Raw genomic sequence first — 14,999 nt, 5'->3', positions numbered from 1 at the left:
GCCGATTCCACTGCTGAACAACTCTTACTGTAAAATTCCCCCCCTAATATCCAGCCGGTACCTCTCCACTCGCAATTTACACCCATTCTTGCGAGTACTATCCTCTGCTGCCCACAGGAACAGCTCCCTGCCCTCCTCTGACAGCCCTTCGGATACTTCAAGAGAGCAATATCATGTCCTCCCTCAACCTCCTCTTCTCCAGACTGAACATTCCCAACTCCCTCAGCCTTTCCTCATAGGGCTTTTACTCATAGGCTGCAGAGTATGAACCACGAGCCATGAAGACACAGATGTAAATCTCATTCTGCCACAGTTGATGTAATATTGTTATGGGTTGTAGTCTTCACCATCCTGATTGGGTTTTTAAGATGGAAAGGGAGACTGGCAATAATTTCAGTAGGTTGCTCTTGGCCCTCACCTGGATGGCCCAGGCTAGCCCAATCTCATCAGTTCTCAGAAGCTAAGCAGGGTCAGCCCAGGTTGGTACTTGGATGGGAGACCACCAGGGAAGTCCAGGGTTGTTATTCAGAGGCAGGCAATGGCAAACCACCTCTGCATCTCTACCTTGGCCTGGATGGCCCAGGCTAGCCCAATCTTGTCACATCTCAGAATCTAATTAGGCACAGCCCTGGTTAGCACTTGGACAGGAGACCACCAAGGAAGTCCAAGGCTGCTATGCAAAGGCAGGTAACGGCAAAACACCTCTGCCCTCTTCCTTGACCTGGATGGCCCAGGCTAGCTCGATCTTGTCAGATCTCGGAAGCTAACAGGGTCGGCCCTGGTTAGTTCTTGGAAAGGAAACCACCAAAGAAGTCTAGGGGCGATCCACAGAGGCAGGCAATGGCAAACCTCCTCTGAACACCTCTTGCCTTGAAAGCCCTATGGTGTCGCCGTAAGTCAGCTAGAACTTGACAGCACTTTCCACCACTCTGCCAGCCTTTGGCAAAACGCTATGTCTCGGCTCTCCACCACCACCACCACCACGAGGAATATAACACTGGCCCACCTTGCAGGGCTGTTGAAAGGTTCCAGGAGATATATGCAAACACGGTGTATTCAATACTGGAAGTGTGCCGTATAAATGCTCTCTATTATTACCCATTTTGAGTGAGTGGCAGTGAAGGGTTGCACGGATTTTTAACGCCACGAGGAAGTTTCGGCCCTGCTGGAACATACTATGACCGGCGCAGGCATCCCTCTCAGGAATGCACTGTAAGAGTCTGATTCAGTATCTGGCAGCTTCATGTGTGGTGGGTCGATCTTTCACCTGCCGTGACCAAGAAGGACAAGGGGGGGTCACATCCTCCCATCAGTGGGGAAGCTTGGGAGAATCTCAGAACAGGAAGCAATCCGGACTCATTTGACAGGGGCGATGGGACAGGCAGCCGTGGAACGCAAAGGGGCTCGAAGGAAGCTTCATGTTCCGTCGCCCCTGTCAAATGAGCCCGGATCGCTTGTCAGCCATGGAACCCTTTAACTTTTTTTGGGGGGGGTGGGGGGGATCAGAAACCTAGACCGCTTATAAAAATTCTTCCTGGGTCGGCAGGAACAAATGCCAGTTAAAGATTTGGATGGGGGACCACCAAACAACTGAATGTTGGGTCGAGATTTTTGGAGCATGTAGGAGCCCCGTGGCGCAGAGTGGCAAGCTGCAGTACTGCAGTCCAAACTTTGCTCACGACCTGAGAGTTCGATCCTGACGGAAGTCGGGTTCAGGTAGCCAGCTCAAGGTTGACTCAGCCTTCCATCCTTCCGTGGTCGGTCAAATGAGTACCCAGCTTGCTGGGGGTAAAGGGAAGATGACTGGGGAAGGCACTGGCAAATCACCCCATAAACAAAGTCTGCCTAGAAAATGTCGGGATGTGACATCACCCCATGGGTCAGGAATGACCCGGTGCTTGCACAGGGGACCTTTACCTTTACCTAAGAGATTGTTTCCTTTCAAAGTGAGTTTTGGGGAGGGCAGGGACCTCCGCAGGGTGTAATGCCGTAGAGCCCAACCTCCAAAGGAGCCATTGTCTCCTGGGGAACCTGATCTTTGTCATCAGGAGATAGGGTTGCCAGTTCTGGGGTGGGAAATGTTGTGTGTGGGGCCTGGGGAAGGGCAAGGTGTGGGGAGGGCAGGAACCAGTCATTTTTGCACCCTCGGCAAGCTTGGGAGAAAACGCCCGGGAGGTTTTGCCTTGGATTTGCCGCTCTCTAGAAGCACATCCCCCCCCCCATCTGAATTCTCAAAACTCTGCGTGGGGGCTTATTGTTGAGTTTTGAGAATTTGGCTGGGGAAAATGTGCATTTAGAGTGGCAAATCCAAGGCAGAACCTCCCATGCGTTTTCTCCCAAGGTTAACTACTTGTGCCCCCCATTGCTAACCAAATTTGAAAAACAGATGTCTTGTAGGGGAAAAAAAATAAAAGCACAAAATGTTTTATGTTATAATTAATTCTGTTCCATAGCACTGTTGTGGTACGTATCTTAAAATAAAACAATATAATTGCCAGTTGCCTTTTTTTCAAGAAACTAATTTGTTTTAAAACTGCGCCCCCTCCGAGGTCTATGCCCTAGGGGCGACTACCTAGTTCGCCTGTAGGTAGCGCCGGCCCTGGTCAGGCCATCGCGCCCACCCTCCAAAGCAGCCATGTTCTCCAGGGGAAGCTGCTCTCTGTCACCTGGAGACCCGCTGCAACAGCGGGAGATCTCCAGGCACCCCCTGGAGGTTGGCATTGTAATGCCCAGATATAAGGGCTGGTTTAGAACACTATGTATTCATACGCACACACATGGAAGCTTTGGGAACGTTGGCATCCGGGAGCCATGAACCAACAAATCATGCTCTCTGTGCTTGGTACGGCCTCTCGCCAGTAGAGAGCTCTGAATTACCTTCATCTTTAGGTATGTGATTTCTAGTTACTAAGATCACAAGGCCTAGCACTTGCTTAGAGACAGCCTTCGGCCAATATCTATGGCTATGCGAATTAGAGTGAAGCAGACACCTAATGTGCATTGGTGCTTTTGTGTCTCAATCTGCTTGTCAGCAGCCACGGGCCTGCCCCATGCGAATGCATCAATGATCCTGACTTTCCTTTGTTTCTCGGGTGAGTAACTCTGCGCATCTGATGTGCGGGTTATTTCACCCCAGGGTCTGTGTTTAGCTAAATAAAGAACTATTGCTTATTTTCCCCTCCTCCTAGTTGTCTTCATTGGACTCTATAAACCAGGGCACTTCAGTAGCACCAGCCCTGGTCCGGCCACCGCGCCCACCCTCCGAAGCAGCCACGCTCTCCAGGGGAAGCGGCTCTCTGTCGCCCGGAGACCCGCTGCGGCCGCGGGGGATCTCCAGGCACCCCCTGGAGGTTGGCATCCCGTCGAATCGGGCATCCCCCCTTCTCTCCCCCCCCCACCCGGCGTGGGCGCCCCTCGCCCCGACCCACCGCCCCAGTGGCGCGCCGACCGACCTCCCTCCGTCCCACTCTCCGGGCGAAAACGCACGGGCGCTCGAGCCTCCTTTCTTCCCTGTTCCAGCCAGGATCCAGCCAGGATCGAACGCACGGACGTTCTTCGAACGTTCCAGCCAGGATCGAACGCACGAACGTTCTTTGAACGTTCCAGCCAGGATCGAACGCACGAACGTTCTTTGAACGTTGCAGCCAGGATCGAACGCACGAACGTTCTTCGAACGTTCTTCGAACGTTCGAAGAACGTCCGTGCGTTCGATCCTGGCTGGATCCTGGCTGGAACAGGGAAGAAAGGAGGCTCGAGCGCCCGTGCGTTTTCGCCCTCCGTGCACCGCGCGCGCCGGGGCGGGCGGGCGGCGGGGCTTGGCGGGGCTTGGCGGCGCAGCTCCGCCCGGCGCCGGTGCCGCCCGGCTGGGCCAGCCCCGGCCAGCCCCCGCCTCCTCCTCCTCCCTCCTCCTTCCCTTCCCTCCCCTCCCCTGCCCGGTCAGCTCCGGCGGCGGCGGCACAGCTCGCCCCTTCCAGCCGTGCCCAAGATGGCCGGGTCGGTGGCCGAACGGGACGCGCTGGTAAGGGGGGGGGGGGCGCGTGCACGCGAGTGGGGGTGGGTGCATGTGTGAATGGGGGGGGGGCTTCGCGGGTTTGCTCCCAGCAATGGAACCCAGAGCTATTGGGGGCGGGGGGGTAGGCTGGAAGCAAGCCGGGCAGGATCCGGTGCCCGGAGAAGCGCCAAACCCCCCCCCCCCCGGGATGCATCTTTGCAAGGGGCTGGCCCGGGAAGGCACGTCGGGATGCGGCCAGGCGGTGCCTTGGGGGGGAGGGTCCCGTGGGCTCCCCACCGCCACCGCGCGCGCGGTGTTCGTGATGCCCGAGGTGTGCGCATCCCCCGCGCCTGCAGATGTTGGCCTCTCCGGGGATCCGCACCTGGAACGCCGGCTGGGGCCCTGCGGGAAATGGGCAACACCCTTTTGTGGTGCAAAGGGGGTGTGGGAAAGAGAAATCGGGGCCTCTGTTTCGGGGAGGCTCCGAACGGGCATCGGCGCTCGCGGTGCCAGCCTGCCCCTCCTCGGCCCTGGTGGCAAACACAAAGGAGGGCTTTCTGTCTCCGCCTGGCAGCGTTCGCAATCTTCTCTCCCCCCCTTTGGTTTTGTTTTTCCCCCTGCAGAAAATAGAAGACGGGCATTTAAACAACTCGCTGGGCTCTCCGGTGCAAGCGGAAGTGTATTTCCCACGGCTGGTAAGGAATTTCGGCTCTCCCTCTTCCTCTCCCCCTCTCCCCCCTTGTTCTCCTGGGGGGGGGTCAAATTGGGCACCGGTTTTCCGGGAGGACGTGCAGTTTTGAATCCCTGCCATGCTTTTCCCACCCACCCCAGATCGTCCCGTTCTGTGGGCACATCAAAGGAGGCATGAGGCCGGGCAAGAAGATCTTAGTGATGGGCATCGTGGATCTCAACCCAGAGAGGTAATCCTACGGGAGAGGCAGGGCTCGCTTCCCATTGGCCGGGCCTTCCTGGCCCCAAAACAGCGAGGAAGTACGCCATTCCCACCAAAAAAAGGAATGCGCCCTGCCAAACGTCCTTGGTTTTCTGAAGACAGTCTATTTTTGTCTGCGGCGGTAAATATAGAAAGCAGGGTTTCTCCTTTGACCCAAAGAGGGGGGAAAATCCCACTTTCCCTTGTGAATCGTAAGGGCTGCTTTATACATAAGGTGGTTCTAAATAGAGATAATCTCCATGTAGGGAAAGGGGGGAGGAAGAAACACCCTGTCGCATATGGAGTGACTCTAAGGGGAAAAAGGAGATTAGGGAGGCCGGAATGAGCGCCAGCCTACCCGTAATATAATTCTTGGCCGGCAGCCAGGAATACAAGTTTAGATGTGCAGGTCTGCAGAAGCTTGAAAGGCGAATGCACCTCCACCTTGGATTTGAATACATGAACACACGAAGCTGGGCAGCGGCTCTCCAGGGTCTCAGGCAGAGGTCTTTCCCATCACCTGCTTGCATAGTCTAACTGGAGATGTTGGGGATTGAACCTGGGACCTTCTGCATGCTGAGCAGAGGCTCTACCACTGAACCACGGCCCCTCCCCCATGATTTGGTTGCCGGTTTCGAGAGAATGAGAAGGGTCTTGTTCCCCTTGCAGTTTTGACATCAGCCTCACCTGCGGGGACTCTGAGGATCCGCCAGCGGACGTGGCGATCGAACTGAAAGCCCTCTTCCCGGACAGACAGCTCCTCAGGAATTCGTGCGTGTCTGGCGAATGGGGAGAAGAACAGTCCTCTCTTCCTTACTTCCCGTTTATCCCAGATCAGCCCTTCAGGGTGAGTACCGATACCTTGTAAAACAGCCGTGGATAATTGATTTTTAACAGTCTGGTTATTTTCTCTGTGTTGCAAAGAATGTAGAAAAGAGCTAGAGTCCAGTAGCACCTTAAAGACTCACAACATTCTTGCAGGGTGTAAGCTTTCGGGAGCCACAGCTCACTTCTTCAGAAACAGCTAGAATACATATCCCTATAGAGCAGGGATCCCCAGTGTGGTGCCCATGGGTGCCGTGGTACCCGCTGATACCTTTCCTGATAGCTCACTTTTGTAATCCATCTTGAGTCCCAGTGAGAAAGGTGAGCTATAAATAACGTGAAAATAAATCATTAATTTTTTTAAGTGGCTAGGGCTTTTGCCCAGGAAGGCTTATGATAATCAATAAAAATACATTCCTTTTAAAGGGCATCCTGTTAAGCCGGGAATCTGCCTGAAATGTCGAAGAGTTACTATTATAGTTATGTATGACATAAGAACATAAGAAAAGCCATGCTGGATCAGACCCAGGCCCACCAAGCCCAGCAGTCTGTTCACATAGTAGCCAACCAGGTGCCTCTAGGAAGCCCACAAGCAAGAGGACTGCTGCAGCACCATCCTGCCTGTGTTCCACAGCACCTAATATAATAGGCATCATGAATAGGTATGCATCATGACTAGTATCCACTTTGACTAGTAGCCATGAATAGCCTTCTCCCCCTTGATCATGTCCACTCCCCTCCTACATAGGAACATAAGAAAGGTCATGCTGGATCAGACCAAGGTCCATCAAGTCCAGCAGTCTGTTCACACAGTGGCCAACCAGGTGCCTCTAGGAAGCCCACAAACAAGACGACTGCAGCAGCAGCATCCTGCCCGTGTTCCCCAGCACCTAAGATAATAGGCCTGCTCCTCTGATCCTCACTCCTTGTCATTTCTGTAGTTCTCTCCTCCTGTGACAGCCATTTTGCAGTTGCGCCAACCATCTGTATCAGAATTCAAAAGGTGCCCACACGCTAGAAGAGGTTGGGAAACCCCTGCTGTAGAGACTACCTTCAGATGTCACGCAAACCTTTGCTTTAATTCATGGTTGACGTGATAGCCCACACGCAGGCCGTGCCACTAACCATGGTTAGTTATTATGGTACGTCACACCAGGATATGAAATCATGATTTGAATCTGGTTTGTTAACCACAGCTAGTAAACACCTACGACTCTGAGTAATGTATGAGGTGTGAGAGATCCTGGCTTACCTGTAGTCTGTGCCGATGTCGTTCTTGACACATTGTAGACTGGGATACCAGCAGGGTGAGTCCCAGCAAAGCCGGGGGAATAGCAAAGGTGATGAAGCCCTCCTTAACTGAGGTAAACTGGGGTTTGAATGGTCACCTGGGAACTGAATCATGGCTTCACAAAGAAGAAGAAGAGTTGGTCTTTATATGCCGACTTTCTCTACCTTTTAAGGAGTCTCAAACTGGTTTACAATCACCTTCCCTTCTTCTCACAACAGACACCCTGTGAGGTAGGTGGGGGCTGAGAGAGTTCAGAGAGAACTGTGACTAGCCCAAAGTCACCCAGCTGGCTTCGTGTGTAGGAGTGGGGAAACAAATCCAGTTCACCAGATTAGCCTTCGCCGCTCATGTGGAGGAGTGGGGAACCAAACCTAGTTCTCCAGATTAGAGCCCACTGCTCTTCACCACTACAACCACGCTGGCTCTCCTAGTAACCGTAGTTGAAATAAACACCAGGTTCAATCTCATGGATTAAGTACCCAAAGGTCAAGAAAAAATAAACATCTAAGGGCAAAAATTATGCAATATAAAAGTTATGTCCGTACAAAATATGTATGTAAGGCAACACATGAAGCTGCCTTATACTGAATCAGACCCTTGGTCCATCAAGGTCAGTATTGTCTACTTAGACCAGCAGCGGCTCTGCAGGGTCTCAGGCAGGGGTCTTTCCCATCACCTACTTGCCTGGTCCTTTTAACTGGAGATGCCGGGGATTGAGCCTGGGACCTTCTGCATGCTCTACCACTGAGCCACAGCCCCTCCATTATTCATTACAGGCTAAAATCTAATAACACATATAACTCGTATAAGACCCTGCAAAAGCCTACCAAATAAACATGCTCATGTAACACAATTAGACATAAAATAACACAATTACAGTGCATTCCTGAGCCATGCCGGCGGCCACGCTGGTGGCCCCAGCGCCAGCGTGCAGGCCCGAACGCCAGTCGCCGGCTGCTGCCATGGCAGAACCAGGCCCGGACACCAACGGAGCTTTCCATCTGTGTCCGGACACCGGCAAAGCCTGTGGCGGCTTCCCCGGGAGGCGTTCCTAGGGCGTCACGGTGCTGGCCTGGGAGCGGGGCCGCCTAAGCCGTTATGGCTTGGGAATGCCCCCTTTTATTTTTGAAGAGATATGCCCCCTATTAGGTGGCATATTTTTAGGTGGCATATTTAACTTTTAGGTGGCATATTTCCCATGCAACCCTATGTGGGTTGCACGGATTTTTGGCGCTGGGCAGAGGTTTCGGCCGGGCTGAAACCTCCTTAGGAGGCAGTGCTGCTGCGTTGCCTCCTAAGCCTGGCGCAGGCATCCCGCTCAGGAATGCACTGTTAGACTCTGACCATATGCGTTTCGGCTATACAGCCTTCATCAGTGGTCTAAACCAAAGTTTCTTAACTGTGGCTTGCAATCCCATAAGGGGTCGCGTAACTGAATGTGGGGGTCGCAAAAAATTTGGCAGCAGTAAAAGGTCTCTTTATGGTTTATTATCAGTAAATGTTTGATTTGTATACCTATTTTATATACCTATATACCCAGGGTCACGTAAAAATTTCTCAGGCAAAAAGGGGTCACAAGGGGAAAAAGTTTAAGAATCCCAGGTCTAAACAATCATCATTTCAGACCGCAAATTACATAAATTTCTAAAATTCTCTATGACTATATGTGCGTTGTGTTCTGAAAAAAATAATAAAAATATTAATTAAACACCTAGTATGCATCAATTATATTTTTAAAATTTTAAACAATTAAGACTTAACACTTACTGCAGGATAACAATAATATCAATCTCATGGATCACTTCCACTAGCAGAAGTACTATCGTCCAGCGGAAGGGAGCCGACACAAAGAGGGGAAGTCTTCTTCTATAGGAGGAATGTGCTTCCACAGATGGGAATGGATCATGCCTGGGTTGCATTACGGCTAAACGGAGCCATTAACTCAAACCAACTGATTTTAAGTCTCTGTATGGGGATTTCCCTTTATGCGAACGCGCCTCGACTCTTTGTCTAGAAACCTCAGGCGCGGGAATGCTGCAACACATTAATGGTGCTGTTATTTTGTGGTGTAGCAACCATTCTGGTTTGGATTATTATAAGCATAAATTAAGAGCACGCTCTGTTTGAAGTGAATGCTGTGTAATTCAATGGCTCACTGCTGCTGTCTCCGGGCTTTCCGGCTTTATATATGTCGTCCTTAGTTTTTGTGCTTTCGAAGAATTCACTGGAGATTCTCCACAGGGAGGGGCTGTGGCTCAGTAGTAGAGCCTCTGCTTGCCATGCAGAAGGTCCCAGGTTCAATCCCCGGCATCTCCAGTTAAAGGGACCAGGCAAGTAGGTGATGTGAAAGACCTCTGCCTGAGACCCTGGAGAGCCGCTGCCAGTCTGAGTCGACAATACTGACTCTGATGGGCCAAGGGTGATGACATTTCTGGCTCAAACCTGGGAGAAATGTCAGTGCGACGTTCTAGGATTCAGTTGGGTGGAATCCTAGAGCGTTGTGCTAACACAATGATGTCATTTCCTGGTTTGGCTGGAAGTGATATCAGTGGGACGTTCTAGGATTCAGTTGGGTGGAATCCTAGAGTGTTGTGCTAACACGGTGATGTCATTTCCTGGTTTGGCTGGAAGTATTGTCGTGGTATTGCTGCGGTGCTCATTGCCCTCTGGTTGTATGTCTACACCTTCTTGTCTGGCAACCCTAGATATACTAGATATATAAGCTAATTTCTTTGTGAACTGTGCCTTGAGGAGCATTTGGTAAATTTAGTTGTTTGAGCAGAACAATGTACCATGTTGTACCGTGCTAGGGAGGAACAGTCTCATCTACCCATGTGCTGAATGTTGCTTTGTTCTTAGGAACGGATAGACGCCCAGATTCCAAGCAACCCAAATTATTCTAATTGCTAGCGTTACTGTTTGTTGTTATTACACTTCCTGAAGGAAGAGTGTGGGAGAGGGTGTCATTTTGAATGCAAAGTCGGCGTCTGAGGTCAGATCAGGATACGGGCCAGCTGGCGACGCTCGGATCACAGGCACGGCCTGCGTTAGTCTGCTCTGGCGCTGTGGATTCTGCAAATGAATTCGGCGTTTTCCGCGTTTTTAAGGACCGGAGATGTTAAGATGGAAGGCAGCCTTGGTCAGCGTTGGTGAAGGACCATCTAATTCTACTTCCATGACTGCACTTTGGCCTGTATATGGAAATACTTCTATTTGCATGTCCCAAACCGCAAGAGCAGATAATCCACACTGTCCTACAACATCAGCATGCTCGTGCCCTTTGTCATACTTTCTGGATGATCCCTATCAAAGACTTTCTCCCCATTCTTCAAACCTATCACAATACATAGTATCCTAAAGAAAAGAACAACATGCTGGGAAAAAGAGCTAAATCTTTAATGCATAGCAATTGTCTGGAGAATCAATAGGATGCTGGATTTTGCATATGGAAGAATCAGGAACAAATAGCTAGTTAGTCTTGTTTTGGCTTGTTACCTATTTGGGGCAGGGATTGGGTGCCAGAGGTCCCCCGTAAAAAATATTCCCCCTCCATTTGAAGAAATGAGAGATTGAGAAAGAGGCATGGAGGAGGGACAGAAGGAAGGAAGGAACTCACCAATCCACAACAGAAGAAAAGCTTATCTAGGCACAAGTAATCACTCGTTGAAACCCTTCACTTCACCGGACAGGAGATGCTATGTTGTCAAACAAAGGGTTAAAATGAGAGGTTGTACATTCCTAGAGTGGCTTCTAGCTGCTGCTAAAGCCCGGAGATCAGGAGATCGCAGGGGAGGGGGCGTGGCTCAGTGGTAGAGCATCTGCTTGGCATACACAAGGTCCCAAGTTCAATCCCCAGCATTTGCAGTTCAAGGCACCAGGCAGGTAGGGGATGTGAAAGACCCCTGCCTGAGACCCTGGAGAGCCGCTGCATGTCTGAGTAGACAAGACTCACTTTGATGGGCCAAGGGTCTGAGTCAGCATAAGGCAGCTTCTTGTGTTCATATTGGGGAGGGGCCGTGGCTCAGTGGCAGAGCCTCTGCTTGCATGCAGAAGGTCCCAGGTTCAATCCCTGGCATTTCCAGTCAAAGGGACCAGGCAAGTAGGTGATGCGAAAGACTTCTGCCTGAGACCCCGGAGAGCCGCTGCCAGTCTGAGTAGACAATACTGACTTTGATGGACCAAGGGTGTGAGCCAGTATAAGGCAGCTTCATGTCTTCATGTGTATGTGTTCATGTGCTTTACACGGGGCCACAACCTGAGATAAAAATGAGTATGGTGAACTTCATGGGGTCTACTCAAAGCAATTTTGGGCCTGGAGAATTTTGTACACTCTTCGGTTCCTCTTCTTGGCAGCCCTGATGATAGGAACTGCTGTGTCCTTTGAATAGCGCGTAGTAATAACCGCAATAGCAATGATAAAATCTGCAAAACAGTGTTTATGCACAGCACATCCTTTAGAAAAGCAATTCTTTGCTTTTGCAGGGCATTTCGACTCACCAAAATAAATAAAAGATAGATACAGGAAAGCGGGCGAGGAGAAGCTGGGTTATAGTCCAAGTGGACTATTTACCACACCACAAAAAAATTAACTGTGTGCTAAATGTCAAATGTAGTTGAACAGCTAGTGCGAGATAATTGCTTCCTAACTCCAGTGGATGTGTTACCACAAGCAGGCATTCATAGGACTCTTGAGCTGCACAGTCTTATGCACTGTTTCAATGAGATTTATCCCGTTCCAGTGCGCAAAGGCTTGATGCCTGAAGCACATGAGAAAAATAGTCCCCTTGTAAATAAGCGTGCTTACAAAGTTCTGGGCTGCAGTCCAAATCTGTCTGAAGCCAGTGAGAGCTTTTCCTGTTGCTTTGAATAGAATCGGCTCTGGACCGGGGTAGGGAAAGAAATTCACTAAGGCGTTACATTATGCCTTTGCATTATGGTGTAGTGGTTAGGAGCAGCGGACTCTAATCTGGAGAACCGGCTTGGTTTCCCCACTCCTTCCCATGAAGCCAGCTGGGTGATCTTGGGCTAGTCGCAGTTCTCTCCAAACTCTCCCAGCCCCACCTTCCTCACAAGGTGTCTGTTGTGGGAAGAGGAAGGGAAGGAGATTGGAAGCTGGTTTGAGACTCCTTAAAGGTCGAGAAAATCAGGGTATAAAAACCAACTCCTGTTCTTCTATTTTAAAAAATGCATTGAGGCAAAGGTACTGAGGACATTTGAGACATGTGGCCTGTGCACGTTAAAAGTGCTTACAGATCATAATCTACAAGTGACACAGCCTTGCCGATAACTATGTGGTAATATAACAGTTGAAGATTGATTTACGTTGGCGGCATGAACCACTACTATTGCGTCTTGGAATTCTCATGACCACAGCACTATTGATATCATGAGCAGACTGATACTCCAGAGGACATGTCATCATTATTCCATTGTTGTTTTGATTATTTGTTAATCAATGCTATGGCATTTTTACTTTGTGAACCATTTCCAGACATAATTGTGTCTAGTACATTTAGTACCTTACCCTAGTAGCTTTATAACGTAGGTCATGAACCCACGCTACTGATGGAGAGCAGAAACTAAGAGATTATCGTTCGTCCCCAGTGCTTCTGTGAGTAGGATTTCTTGTCCCCGATTTCCCCATACCTCCCGCATCCAAGTGTAGCATGCTTGATCAAAGTGGCCATGTGATCATGCAATCGGATTTCACAAGATCACAATAATTCTACACATGACCTACCAAACGCAAAGTTCATTGTCAAGTGTAAATAGGATATAAATGACAACAGTCGGCCCATAGGTACTCAAGATAACATAAAATGGACAACGGTTCCCATAGTCATGTTATTTGAGTCTGGTGCAGTGTTTCTTCTGACTAAAATTGTGATCCTGGTTCATCGTTTATTTCTTACAGGTTGAAATTCTCTGTGAGCACCCTCGTTTTAGGATATTCGTGGACGGACACCAGCTTTTTGATTTTTACCATCGTATCGAGAAGTTGTCAGCTATTGACACGATAAAGATAAATGGAGATCTACAACTTACTAAACTCGGTTGATCTTGTTTTTGTTTTGTTTTTTAACGAAAAGAAAAAAAATAGGAAAAAAAGAGATTAAAACCAAAATTTTTAAGATCCCAGACGGGCTCAGGTGCTATCGACACCTGTCTGAAGGAGCAGTGCCAACTCAACCTGGACACATCCTTGATAGGCCGGGTATCACAGTTTCATTCCTACGAGCAGCAAAGAATCTTGTCAATGGACTGAAGTGCTGTTTATCCCAATGAAGAGATTGATGGTGAACCGGTACTGAGCCTTCCTCCCCCGTTTTTGGATCTTGAAAAAGAAAGCCTAACCCTGCTGGATAATCAAATTAAAATGGATTCTGAAAGAGTTACTTCATTGTCTCAACTGCAGAGGCTATTCCTCTTCCCCACAGAGGGCTGTTTCGGAACTAAGTGCTTAAACCTATTACCGAACAGCGAGGAAAGAAAGACGTTTCCTTGTGCAAATACTGCTCCTGCACTTAAGTGAATTAGTGTATGTGGAACATGAATCACACCAAGAGGGCCAAATTACTGAAGTTGCTATTCAGGTCATTAAAACTAGTCTCGTTAAAACCAAGAGCAAAAAATCCCAAGGGCTTCAACAGCGTGTGATCGTGCTGGACAAACTGGTTGCAGTCCAGCACGCTGTTCAGTAGACGTAAGTCCCTTCGCATCAGGGGGGATTGAGCATGCTAAACTGTGCATTGGATTGCAGACACGTTCTCTTGTTCTATCCACAGGAAGGAGAAACCGAGTAACCACTTCTGGATTTGGCCCGTGTATTTTAGTCAGGGTATTTGCTTAGAATGTAGGTCATTACATGTTTTTGCACAATGTAATATTAATATGGTTTTTTTTAAGCTTTGCTCTAGTTTATTTATTGATATCCGTTGTGTTAATGTGTTAATTGAACACCGTTACGGGACAGTTAAGCGCAGCAAAGGGGAAACTTCCTGAATGTACAAATGTTGAATGGGTCAATGTTAACATACTGTTTTGAAAATATGTCCTCTTGGTCTTTGGAAAGCCAGTGGCCTTCGCAGTTAACAAAAGCCGGGCCTCTTTGGGTCTTCTTCTAAAATTGTTGTCCAAAATGTTGTAATGGTCTCTCAGAGCTAATGGGTGATTGGGTTGAACCCTCCCCCTACATAAATAGAAGTTGCTAAGGTTTAGTGGCACACTTGAGAACACCGTTGTGTGTATGTGAGTGTGTGTTTTCTTCACAGATGACCACCATATTGAGGCGACTGCCCTTGTTGGGCGGGAGAATGAAATTCTCAGTACCGTCAAGTGCAAATATTTGGCCTTTCTAAGCTGCCTGATGGATAATGTAGGCAAATCCAATGCATTCGCACAAAACATAGTTGTTAATGGTTGTAACTGTGTCATCACTGCATCATTACACAAGGAATGAACACAGTGGCACTTCGTAGGTTGTGTAAGAACCAATCCTATTTGTACCCTTTGGACAATGTTTCATGGTGGGCTTGTAACAGAATTTGTTTGGGTATTATAGTTTGAGGAATGAACCTGTAGGTGTGTTATTTTTTTTTAAACCTTGTATTATAGTGGCTTTTAAAGTCATTATGGGGAAGTTTTTCTAGCACGCCAACTTTAAAAAGGCAAAACTCTTCCCCCAATGCTTGAATTACGAAGGAGGTCTGAACCAATCCAACAGGATTTAAAATTAGAACTTCTCTCCAGTTTTTCTCCTAGTGATTCTTTTTCTTTATTTAACAACCCCGTGACCCAGTTGTCTTGGACAGAACCCATCCTACAAATATTTCCATCCTCGCATAGAAGCCCCCGCTGCCAGCAATTTAGCCACAGCCAAAGTAATACCAGGGTCAGTATCGGCTAACAGGGAAGACACAGAAACACTAATTCTAGGTTTCGTCGATCAGTCAGATCACTTG

At 49.0% G+C, this 14,999-nt stretch overlaps 1 protein-coding gene across 1 annotated transcript; it reads left to right on the top strand.

The window, feature by feature from the left end:
• Nucleotides 1-3,985: 3,985 nt before the first annotated feature.
• Nucleotides 3,986-13,105, top strand: LGALSL (galectin like). Its single transcript, XM_056856744.1, has 5 exons — nt 3,986-4,018; nt 4,615-4,686; nt 4,823-4,911; nt 5,592-5,769; nt 12,953-13,105. The coding sequence occupies exons 1-5, from the start codon at nt 3,986-3,988 to the stop codon at nt 13,094-13,096; spliced, it is 516 nt and encodes a 171-aa protein (XP_056712722.1). The 3' UTR covers nt 13,097-13,105.
• The last annotated feature ends 1,894 nt before the right edge of the window (nt 13,106-14,999 follow it).

Source organism: Euleptes europaea, chromosome 10 (genome assembly GCF_029931775.1).
Source record: "Euleptes europaea isolate rEulEur1 chromosome 10, rEulEur1.hap1, whole genome shotgun sequence".
Taxonomy (NCBI): Eukaryota; Metazoa; Chordata; class Lepidosauria; order Squamata; family Sphaerodactylidae; genus Euleptes; species Euleptes europaea.
This window is presented reverse-complemented; position numbering and strand designations above follow the sequence as displayed.

Coding starts and splice junctions, on each gene's coding strand:
- LGALSL (XM_056856744.1), top strand. CDS start 3,986: ATGGCCGGGTCGGTGGCCGAACGGGACGCGCTG. Junction 4,912..5,591: donor GTGGATCTCAACCCAGAGAG/GTAATCCTACGG, acceptor TTCCCCTTGCAG/TTTTGACATCAGCCTCACCT. Junction 5,770..12,952: donor TCCCAGATCAGCCCTTCAGG/GTGAGTACCGAT, acceptor TATTTCTTACAG/GTTGAAATTCTCTGTGAGCA.